This window comes from Saccopteryx bilineata, chromosome 10, assembly GCF_036850765.1.
Source record: "Saccopteryx bilineata isolate mSacBil1 chromosome 10, mSacBil1_pri_phased_curated, whole genome shotgun sequence".
Taxonomy (NCBI): Eukaryota; Metazoa; Chordata; class Mammalia; order Chiroptera; family Emballonuridae; genus Saccopteryx; species Saccopteryx bilineata.
This window is the reverse complement of record NC_089499.1, coordinates 51,469,768-51,481,854: the sequence shown is the minus strand read 5'-3', so window position 1 is coordinate 51,481,854 and position 12,087 is coordinate 51,469,768. Positions and strand designations below refer to the sequence as shown.

General features: G+C 42.8%; 1 protein-coding gene across 5 annotated transcripts in view; it reads left to right on the top strand.

Moving 5' to 3' along the window:
• The first annotated feature begins 229 nt into the window (after window positions 1–229).
• Window positions 230–12,087, top strand: part of THUMPD3 (THUMP domain containing 3) — a 28,943-nt gene continuing 17,085 nt past the window's right edge. For 3 of the 5 annotated variants that reach the window (XM_066244932.1, XM_066244927.1, XM_066244931.1), the window contains exons 1-3: window positions 274–363; window positions 1,573–1,861; window positions 3,665–3,742. In XM_066244932.1, the coding sequence (XP_066101029.1) occupies window positions 350–363; window positions 1,573–1,861; window positions 3,665–3,742 (381 nt within the window). In that variant the 5' untranslated portion in view covers window positions 274–349. Of the gene's footprint in view, window positions 519–1,572; window positions 1,862–3,664; window positions 3,743–12,087 lie in introns of all 5 variants that reach the window. The other 2 variants (XM_066244930.1, XM_066244929.1) reach the window with 2 other exon arrangements.

Genomic DNA, 12,087 nt, shown 5'->3' with positions numbered 1-12,087 from the left:
TTAATCTGTATTTGGCACGGCTAAACACTCTATAAATGCTAAGCCATTACGGTGGCAGACGACGAGGCCCGCAGTTCTACATGCTCCTCGTGCAGAGGACACTGCATCCAATCGCAAGAGCGGCACACTCCACATTAGCCGCCACCGGACACAAACCTTTACGCGCATGCTCTCTGCAAGACCCAGTGCCGGCGCCCGCCCCTAGCGTGGAGTTGCTGTGACAGTGCCTCCTGACTTCCGTTTCCGGCGTTGTCCAGGCGGCTTCCGGTTTGCGTGACCTGAGCACGCTGTGTCCAGAGCGTGCCGGAGCCGGAAGGGTCTTAACTGCGGGCCGGTAACCGCTTGGCGGATGGGAGTAGCTGGGTGTGGAAACGCTAACCCTTAGGCGGGAGGGGCGACCTTGGTCTTGACACTCGGGCTTGTGCCGGGTTTAAGCCCAGTGTCTTTGTGAATTTCTTCTGGCTACCTCTCCCAGGCCTTTTCCACCTTCCGGGATTCCTGTGACGAGGGCCCTGCGGGTGGGTGTCCTGAGATGTGGTTTTCATTACAGCCTGCGCCACTGGCTCTGTGACCTTGGACAGGATGAGTCCTTTTATGGGCTTCAGCCTCCTTATTTAGATAGAGTCTGGAGGACTTATTCAGTGATTGTGAACTCAGGGCGGGAAGTGACTTTTATTAATGTTAGACACTATTGTCAGCCCCGGATACAGAACAAGAATATTATAAGAACTAGGTGCCTACTTAGGTTGACTAGGTCGCAAAACCTTTGAAAATGCGGTGAAAGCTATTGATCCCCACTTCCCACCCCTAACCCCAACCCCACCCATACTCAGGTACTGGGAAATTCGCTTACTATTTCAGATATTTCACAGGTCTCGTGATCTCCACCCATTGATCCCAGAATGGCTGGTAATAGGTATTCAAATACTTGTAGTCAGTAGGTGTTCATGTATCACCATTTCACAGGAGGAAGTTAGATAACCTGTTAGCAAGTTTTAGTCATGGGCCTGGCAGTATGCTATTGTCACTTAAGTCTCGCAACAACTCTAGGAGAGAGGTATTATCCCCTTTTGCAGATAAGGAAATCAAGGCATAAGGGAATAAACATTTTTTAGGTCATTCAAGCAATGAGTGGTGAAGGCAAGAATTCAAATCCATGTCTGAAACTCCAAAGCCCCATGTCCTTATCTGCTAGCTGAAAAAGGACAAGCTGCAGAAACGTGTTTGAATGTGCTCTAGTATCCTCTGTTTTTTGGACTGTTGACTATTGTAGTTATGAGATGGCTATTATCACAGAGATGATCCCAAATCAAACATGGTGTGCTGTGGAAATTCACATCTTTCCTTTTCTTCCATAGTATTTATATTGCTTGTTTAATAATACATTTTACATCTATGGTCGTGTTATTAAATCCTTTTATCTTTGGTGAATACTGACTCAGGTGTATTAACTGAATATGGCTATATTAGTTATATTGCCTTGTTCTTCTAGACCTCCAAAGCAGTAGTTGAAATACAAGGTGATAATATTTGGAGATTTTTTTCTTTTTCTTTTCTGTACTGCTTTTAAAGGGACTATATCAAGGATCTTGGAAGCACTGCCAACATGTCTGATGTTCAAGAAGCCACTAACAAACTTCTGGATGTGAACCTTCATGAGAATCAGAGGTCTATACAAATGATAGAAAGTGCCTCCAGAAGTGAGTTCGAGCATCTTCGAGTCACTATTGGAGCCACTGTACCCACTGGATTTGAGCAAACAGCTGCAGATGAAGTGAGAGAAAAATTGAGGTCATCGTGCAAAATCAGCAAAGACCGGGGCAAGATATATTTTGACATTTCAGTGGAAAGTCTGGCTCAGGTTTGAATGAAGCAATATTTAAAATAGTTTTCTAAACAGGTCATTTTATTAGTTTATATTGCATTTTCTATTGGGTACTGATCTGTAAGTTTGACTGGTAGGTTTGCTATATTTTTAGAAGTGATCCTAATATTTCCTGAGGATGAATGTACCAGAATTCTATGTGACTTATAAAGAAATTCTGGGTATCTGCTATACATCTTTGAATTTGCTTCAGCATCTAGCTGAAGTTTAGACTTTGGAGGCAAAGCATAAAAGGAGAGATTTTTTAAAAAAATCTATATCAAGAAATACTTGCTCAGAAGTAATTAGGAATCACTGAAGGTGAGAAATGAAGGTCAGCAAACTGCCATCCCATTAGAATAAAAAAGCTAAGGTATATATCATTACCACTTAAGCAACATGAGGACAGAGATTGTCTTTTTTAATTTTAATTTTTGTTTCCCAAGCTCTTATTATTTGGTATATAGTAGACACCCCCCCCCCCCCAATGTGCGGAATGAATTGGGAAGCAAGTGTTTCCCATCAATATTTTAGTTAACAGCCTCAGTAGCTTTGTGAAGATAGGCATTGTTATTATCCTCATTAGTGATTAGCTTTTATAGTAAATAATCTGCCCAGGGTGGCTCAGCTAAAATCATAGAGCAGGAGCTCAAACTGTATACTCTTAACCACTACAGTATATAGTGTATCTTAGCCATGAGGGAAATACGATAAAGCCTCAGGTATTGTCTTTTCCTTCTCCCATGAACCTGTATTGGCCCACATAACACACTAAGCATTTATCCTTCCATCTGTCCTTCTTCCTTTTCTATAGAGAAATAGAAACTGATAGATAACCAAAAAAGATGGGAGACTGGGGAGATGAAAAAAATTTAAATACAAATTATAGGTAGAGTAGAACCCCCCTCTCCTGTTATCCAGGGAGATCGTTCCAAGATGCCCAGTTGATACCTGAAACTACAGGTAGTACTGAGCCCTATATATACTGGGGTTTTTTTCTATATGCACATACCTATAATAAAGTTTAATTTATGAAGTAGGCAATTGCATGGATAGAAGATTTATTTTTGCTGTATGTCATAGCAATCTTAGCACACAGCGTTTTCTTTATTAAATCAAACACTTTCAGCTTTTCACATTATGACTTCTCTTTGGCATATCCAAATTGCTAGTGTCACTGCTCTTGTACTTTAGGGCCATTCTTAAGTAAAATTGTAGTTACTTGAACACAAACACTGTGATACCACAATGTGACTACTAAGTGACTATTGGGCAGGTAGCATATACAGCATGGATACACTGGACAGAGGGATAATTCATGTCCTGGGTGGGATGGCATAAGATTTAATCAAGCTGTTCAGGACAGTGTGCAATTTAAAACTTAAGAATTCTTTATTTCTGGAATTTTCCATTAAATATTTTTGGACAGTGGTTGACCACATGTGACTTAAACTACAGATAAGAAGGGACTACGGTATTAACTGCTTTAAAGTCTTTGTACCTCGCCTGACCTGTGGTGGCGCAGTGGATAAAGCGTCGACCTGGAAATGCTGAGGTCGCTGGTTCGAAACCCTGGGCTTGCCTGGTCAAGGCACATATGGGAGTTGATGCTTCCAGCTCCTCCCCCTTCTCTCTCTCTCTCTCTCTCACTCACTCTCTCTGTCTCTCTTCTCTAAAATGAGTAAATAAATACAAATAATTTTAAAGTCTTTGTACCTCATTTTTATATTTAAATATTTGTAGTTTGTGTGATTCAAAAGCTCTCAGAAATTTGTTCCTAATCTTTTTTTCCCTTACCAGGTTCATTGTCTAAGATCAGTTGATAATTTATTTGTGGTGGTTCAGGAGTTTAAAGATTACCAGTTCAAAGAGATAAAGGTGAGCTATCCCAACCAAACATGGTAGCTGATTCTCACCCATATACTATCTCTAAAGAGGTTATTTCTACTTTTCACATTCTGTCTATCATTTAGCATTATTGCTCCTTTTATAATATAGAATACTGGGAGACTTATAAGAAAACCCAGTCCTGACTAGTGGTTACGCAGTAGATAGAACATCAGCTTTGGACTCAAGTTTGAAACCCTGATGTTGCTGGCTTGAACACAGGTTCATTCAGCTTGAGTGCAGGCTTGACAGCTTGAGCGCAGGGTCATGAACATGATCCAAGGTTGCTGGCTTTAAGCCCAAGGTCACTGGCTTGAGGCCCCGCATTGCTCCCCCAATCAAGGCACATATAAGAAGCAGTCAGTGGGCCCTGGCCAGTTGGCCCGTGGTAGAGCATCACCTGGCATGTGGATGTCCCAGATTCAATTCCTGGTCAGGACACACAGGAGAAGTGACCATCTGCTTCTCCTCCCTTCCCCTTCTTGCTTCTTTCTCTCTCTGTCTCTCTCCCCCTCCTCCCACCCCTTTTTTCCCCCCACTGCAGCCAAGGCTCAATTAGAGCAAGTTGGCCCCAGGTGCCAAGGATGGCTCCGTGGTCTCTGCCTCAGGTGCTAAAATGGCTCTGGTTGCAGTGGAGCAAGGTCCCCAGATGGGCAGAGCATCACCCCCTAGTGGGCTTGCTAGGTGGATCCCAGTCCGGGCACATATGGGTGTCTCTCTCTGTCTCTCCTCATCTCACTAAAAAAAACAACAACAAAAAACCACTAATTAAAAAGGAACAGGCCCTGGCCGGTTGGCTCAGCGGTAGAGCGTCGGCCTGGCATGCGAGGGACCCGGGTTCAATTCCCGGCCAGGGCACATAGGAGAAGCGCCCATCTGCTTCTCCACCCCCCCCCCCCTTCCTCTCTGTCTCTCTCTTCCCCTCCCGCAGCCAAGGCTCCATTGGAGCAAAGATGGCCCGGGCACTGGGGATGGCTCCTTGGCCTCTGCCCCAGGCGCTAGAGTGGCTCTGGTTGCGGCAGAGTGACGCCCCCGGAGGGGCAGAGCATCGCCCCCTGGTGGGCAGAGCGTTGCCCCTGGTGGGCGTGCCGGGTGGATCCTGGTCGGGCGCATGCGGGAGTCTGTCTGACTGTCTCTCCGTTTCCAGCTTCAGAAAAATACAAAAAAAAAAAAAAGAAAGAAACAATCAGTGAACAACTAAAGAGCTGCAACTATGAGTTGATGCTTCTCATCTCCCCTTTCCGCCCCCCAAAAAAATAATCCAGAGATTTGTTGACAGTTTATCCCAAAAGTTTTTGGGGTTTTTTTTGTTTTTTTTTTGTTTGTTTGTTTGTTTTTTTTTTTTGGTATTTTTCTGAAGTGAGAAGCAGGGAGGCAGAGAGACAGACTCCCACATGTGCCTGATCAGGATCCACCCGGCATGCCCACCAGGGGGTGATGCTCTGCTGTTATTGGAACCATTTTAGCACCTGGGCCAACTTTGCTCCAATGAAGCCTTGGCTGAGGGAGGGAAAGAGAGAAACAAAGAGATAGTAGAAGGGGAGGGGTGGAGAAGCAGATGGGCGCTTCTCCTGTGTGCCCTGACTGGGAATTGAACCTGGGACTTCACATGCTGAGCTGACACTCTACTCCTGAGCCAACATGCCAGGGCTTATCCCAAAAGTTTTTAAAAATCACTATTGCAGTGGGTGGAGAGTAGGCAAAATGGATGGAGGGGGTTCAAAAGGTATAAAATTCCAGCTCTAAAAGAAGTAAATCATGGGGATGCAATGTAAAGCATGGCAACTGTAGTTAATAATACTGTGTATGTAGCATATTTGTAAGTCCTAAGAGAATAGATCTTAAAAGTTCTCATCACAGGAAAAAAAATTTTGGTAATTATTTATGGTAGCAGATATTCACTAGACTTTTTGTGGTGACTATTTCCCAGTATATACAAACATTGAACCACTATATTGTACACCTGAAACTAAAATGTAATATGTCAATTATACATTATTTTTTAAAAGATGAAAGAATAAGAAAATTTAAGAATCAGTAAATAAAAATCAATATTGAAAACATCAAAATTTATAGGAAAACAAATTGTTTGACTTTTTTACAAAAGACATACCTCTTAGATATACATGATTTCAAAATAGAATTGCTTGCTGAGTGTGAACCAAAGAGCACGTGTAGTTTGTATCGTCTACAAAAACACTTTCCCTTACCATTCTGCTTTTGCCCAGCTTTTTTCTCTAACTTCATTTTTTAAAGTAAAGTCAAAATAATATCTAAATACTCCTTCAGTTGTTAGGACGACAGCTTTGTCTCCAACTTGTAGTTAGCATCTGATTCGTAAATATTGAGGTGCTGCCTAAGCTGAAAGTTGAAAATAGATCTCAATAAGGCTGAAAATAGATCTCCAGAAGGCTTTAGTATTTTTCCACATTGCTTCTTTGGTCAGGTTTCCAGATTCAAATGCTTGAAAACATTTTTTCTGTTAGTTTTAGTGCCTATATGAGAAATAACCTGCTTTATGAAACTATAATATGCTGCTAAATTCTCTAATTTTTATTTATAAAACATTACTCAAAAACTAATCAAAGTGGTATGAGCACAGCCTAGAAAAAATAAAACCAAACATAAAAGAATTGGGGCTGGAAATAGACAAAAATTTTAATAACCCAAATGTAACTTTGAACAGTGTAATCCTTCAGACTTTTTATTTTTGGTATTTTTCTAAAGTGAAAAGCAGGGAGGCGGAAAGACAAACTCCTGCATGCGCCTGACCGGGATCCACCTGGCAAGCCCACTAGAGGGGAAAGCTCTAATCATCTGGGGTGTTTGTTGCAACTGGAGCCATTCTAGTGCCTGAGGCAAGAGGCATTCTAGTGCCTTTAGTGGAGGCTATGGAGCCATCCTCAGCACCCAAGGCAGCTTTGCTCCAGTGGAGCCTTGGCTGCGGGAGGGGAAGAGAGAGACAGAGAGAAAGGAGAGGGGGAAGGGTGGAGAAGCACATGGGTGCTTCTCCTGTGTGCCCCGGCCAGGAATTGAACCCAGGACTTCCACACGCCAGGTCGATGCTCTACCACTGGGCCAACCAGCGAGGGCTTGGAAATGCTTTTTTTTTTTTTTTTTTTTTTTTTCCTGGATGTTGCTGTGAAGGTATTTTTATTTTATTTTATTTTATTTTTTTATTTTTCTGAAGCTGGAAACGGGGAGAGACAGACTCCCGCGTGCGCCCGACCGGGGTCCACCCGACATGCCCACCAGGGGGCAACGCTCTGCCCACCAGGGGGCAATGCTCTGCCCCTCCGGGGCGTCGCTAAGTCGCGACCAGAGCCACTCTAGCGCCTGAGGCAGAGGCCACAGAGCCATCCCCAGCGCCTGGGCCATCTTTGCTCCAATGGAGCCTTGGCTGCAGGAGGGGAAGAGAGAGACAGAGAGGAAGGAGAGGGGGAGGGGTGGAGAAGCAGATGGGCGCTTCCCCTGTGTGCCCTGGCGGGGAATCTAACCTGGGACTTCCGCACGCCAGGCCGACGCTCTACCTGGAAATGCTTTTTAAAGAAGACCACACACCTTTTCTCTTATTCCAAGAAGAATTCAGTTGTGACTGAATTGTAAAGTTAACTAAGTATTCCTATAAGCATTTTGGAAAGACCTTCTAAAAAGACAGTCATTTTTATTGTCTCTAACTGGCTACTTTCTAAGCCCCTTAAAGGAAAATGGGTAGCATTTTCTCTATCTATGAATCCCTTATATGGTTAGCAAAATGTAGTCTTATCCTCAGTTTCAGTAAGCATATGTCTCCTGTGTGCCCTGCCAAGAATCGAACCTGGAACTTCACATGCTGGGCCAACACTCTACCACTGAGCCAACCTTGTCAGGGGCACTTCAGACTTCTGATAGTCATTGCCAACTGAATCATATCTATGAAACTAGTAGATAATAGGCTACTGAAAAATTTTGCTGCTAAGTATTTCAAAGTTTTAATACCCGTAAATAAATGTTAACAGGCATTTAAAAACTTAAGTTTTTAAATTAAATTATTGCCTCTTAACATACGAGGGCATTATTAATTTTCTCTTCAATTCCTGCATTTTTTCCATCTTAGCACTTGTATTAGTTTGGTGTTATTGATCTCTAATTGGAGGTAAATTTGTTATTTGGAATGGTTCTGTGTGAGCCAACTTTTCAAGGTTGCTTTGTAAGTAATTGCAAAAGAGGTTGCTGTTAGAAGTCCCAAAATAAGAGCAGCAAGTGTTAGGTAGACTTTCAGATCTTTGCACTGGCAACTTCTTTTGTGTATGACCATGAAAAATTGTTAAACCTTCACTTTGTTGTCCTGTGGTTCCTGTTCTTCTCTTGGGGCACCACTTGTCACAGTGACAATGAGCTACTTGGAGACCAGATGACATGCTCCAAGAGACCAAGGGGAGGCAGCAGCCCTGGTCAGCTAACCAAAGGACTGAAGCCCCATCCCCAGCCTTACTCAGATATTTATTAGCAAATACAAATAACTCAAGGAAGCAGACACATAAGTTTTCAGGGGATGAAGTAAATGACAAGGAACATACTGACTTCTAATCTCTGTTCTTGAGAGCCTAAACATTTCTGTTGCTGAATCTTATCCTGCTGTTTTGCTGTTTCCAGTATGATTCAGAGAGGCCCCTGGACTCATCCGCTCAGGGCTTTCACCCTAGGGCACTTCTCTGTCTCTAATTGTCATCCTAACTCTGCATGTTTTCATAGCATATTCCTATACTTTGTGGACTTAAATTGCAATATGCCCCAGTAAAACCTTACTTTTAAACATTTGCTTCTAGCTCATATTCTGTTGACCATCAGTTTTATTTTTTGTAGCATACTTTCTGCTGTCCTACAGAAAGCCTGTTTGGGAATTTTTAAAAAATTTATTGATTTTTAGAGAGAAAAAAAACATTAATTTGTTCTTCCACTTATGCATTCCTTCATTGATTCTTTTTTTTTTTTTTTTTTTTTTTTTACAGGGACAGAGAGAGAGTCAGATAGAGGGATAGATAGGGACAGACAGACAGGAACAGAGAGATGAGACGCATCAATCATCAGTTTTTCGTTGCGATACCGTAGTTGTTCATTGATTGCTTTCTCATATGTGCCATGACCGTGGGCCTTCAGCAGACTGAGTAACCCCCCCGCTCGAGCCAGTGACCTTGGGTCCATGCTAGTGAGCTTTTTGCTCAAGCCAGATGAGCCCACGCTCAAGCTGGCAACCCCGGGGTCTCGAGCCTGGGTCCTCCGCATCCCAGTCCGACACTCTATCCCCTGCGCCACCGCCTGGTCAGGCCCTTCGTTGATTCTTGTATGTGCTCTGACTGGGGATCAAACCTGCATCCTTGGTGTAACGGGACAACACTAACCAACTGAGCTACCCAGCCAGGGCCATCTTAATGTATATTTTTAAGTATTCAGATTATATCATGAATTTATAGCCTATATTTTAAAGGCTAGCATCTGTGATTTATTTTTCTTTAAACTCTCAGTTCCTGTTTCTTCTCCTTCCAGTGGCTCATTTCATCTTTTTTCTGCTCTTCTATCTCTGCCTTGAGTTTTTATTTTTACAAAGGTATATCCTCATTACATTTTTTTGATGCTATGCCATATGTTTTATCATAGCTTTCAGCTACTTGTTGGCATTGTCTGAGTTTTTTGCTTGTTTTCTGTTTTTGTCTTTCTGTTCCTTTCCTCCTTTATCTTTTTGTGTGTGTGTTCCTATAAACCTTGTGCCGATAACTTGATAATTGCTCATCTTTGAATGAGGGGATTCCTCTGGGAGAAGCTAGGGACTATTCCAGGCCAGTAAGAAATCCCTCTGCTTCACTGTGAAGCTCCTTCTGACAAAGGGCTGTGGGTGAATGAGTCCTTCTCTCCCCCCCCCCTTTTTTTTTCAAATAGCTGTACTGAGATATAATTTATATACCATTTAAATGAGTTCTTTTAACCATTACTTCTCCCTAGCCTGAAGGGATCAACAGCTTCAAGGTTATTTACTGTGTACTCTCCCTAATTTTACCTCACCAACAGACTGTTTTCAGCAAATAGAACTTGTCTGTTGAGATTCCTTGTTCAGCCTCCATTCGCCCTCCTTGGTACAAACGAAGTCCTGTACACATACTTCTTTCCTGTTCTTCCCAAGAAGAGTTTATTTGCTACTTTGCAGACTGCTCTACTCTTTATCTGAGATCTGTAGACATTCTTCCTGTCTTCCAGTACCTATTTGACCTTCACTACACTTGGGAATTCTTACGTTATCATTCTCATGTTATGATTCAAGGTTATAGATATCATATAGATTCTATTAAGATAGAGTTGGTATTTCTGTTGTGTTTTTCTTTTAGAATGGTTTCTAAAGAAAGGAAGAGGCTGTACTAGTGTTATTCCATGTTAAATCTATATGCCTTTTGTACGAAAATTGTCTGTAAATAGAATTGGATTTGCCACACCTGAAATTTACCATTATTTTATCATGTCTCAAGTAGTATTAAAGCCTTCACTCACTTCCATTTCAAGGCTCAGTTCCATCATCAGCCAGCAAAGATTTTGTCCTGCTTTGATCTTCAGTAATACATACTGTTATCAGCACTCTTGTTATCAGCTCTCTAATAGAAATGTTCTGTGTCTACACTGTCCAGCGTGGTAGCCACTGGCCAGCATGTGTGAAATGTGGCTACTGTGTCTGATAAACTGAGTTTTTAATTTTAAATCACTTAAATATCAATAGCTACATGTGGCTGGTGGTTGCTAAAGTAGACAGCATGGCCCTGTACCACCCATTTTAACATTTAATCACGTTATCGAGTACCTTTTTTATGCCAGGCACTTTTCTAGGTCTGTGGCTTATAGCAATGGTCAAGACAGAAGAGGTCCTTCCCACCCACACTTACCTTCTGGGAGTAGCCTTGATGGCGAACAATACATAAACCTAATAACTTTAGATAATGCTAAGCTCTATAAAGAAAATAAAGTGGCAAGAGAATGACCTGAGAGGACTACTGTAAGTAGAGCAGGTCTCTCAGAGGATATGCCTTTTAAATTGCTTCATTAACTAATGAGAAAGGACCCAACAGTGCAAAAAAGACTACGTGAATCAAGTATCCTCTAAGCAGAGAAGTGAGGGAGAGAATGATCCTGGAGTGATGTATGAGAAGTAGGTAGGAATAGATTATGTTAGGCTTTTTAAGGAATTTAGATTTTTTTATGTGCAATTGGAAGCTATATAGATGGGCTCTAAACAAGGGATGAGCACAATCAGATTTACTTCTTACAAAGATGATTGTAGATTCTGTTTAGGAATTTAATAGATATATTTTTAACTGCTTAAGGTTTATTTTTCTTTTAATAAATAGTTAATATGGCCTTGGCCAGTTGGCTCAGTGGTAGAGTGTTGGCTGAGCATGTGGATGTCACAGGTTTGATTCTGTGACAGGGCAGACAGGAGAAGTGCCCATGGCTCGATTGGTTTGAGTGAATTGGCCTCGGGCGCTGAGGATGGCTCCATGGCTTCTGCCTCAGGCACTAAAAAATGGCTCCCTTGCTGAGCAATGAAGCATTGGTCCCATATGGGCAAGCAACGCCCCCTAGTGGGCTTGCTGGGTGGATACCACTTGGGGCGCATGCAGGAGTCTGTCTCTGCTTCCCCTCCTCTCACTAAAATTAAAAATAGTTAATATACACAGAAACTTCAAAAGGTAATCAGTCGGCCCTGGCTGGTTGGCTCAGCGGTAGAGCGTCGGCCTGGCGTGCGGGGGACCCGGGTTCGATTCCCGGCCAGGGCACATAGGAGAAGCGCCCATTTGCTTCTCCACCCCCACCCCCTCCTTCCTCTCTGTCTCTCTCTTCCCTTCCCGCAGCCGAGGCTCCATTGGAGCAAGGATGGCCCAGGCGCTGGGGATGGCTCCTTGGCCTCTGCCCCAGGCGCTGGAGTGGCCCCGGAGGGGCAGAGCATCGCCCGCTGGTGGGCAGAGCGTAGCCCCTGGTGGGCGTGCCGGGTGGATCCCGGTCGGGTGCATGCGGGAGTCTGTCTGACTGTCTCTCCCGGTTTCCAGCTTCAGAAAAATACAAAAAAAAAAAAAAAAAAAAAAAAAAAGGTAATCAGTCAATGAGAGGTAAATTGCCCTCCTTCCCTGTCTTTTATCCACCTACTTCCCTTCCCCAGAGCCAACCACTGTTAGTAGTTTCTTACTGTTTTCATTTTAATCTTGAAGCCCAACTTCCAATCTAGTTTTGTCTTGTATTCTTTACTGGTTTTATTTGTATATATTTTAATTTTGAATGAAATTTTTATTCAATTACAGCCTTTATTTTGACTTTTCTTT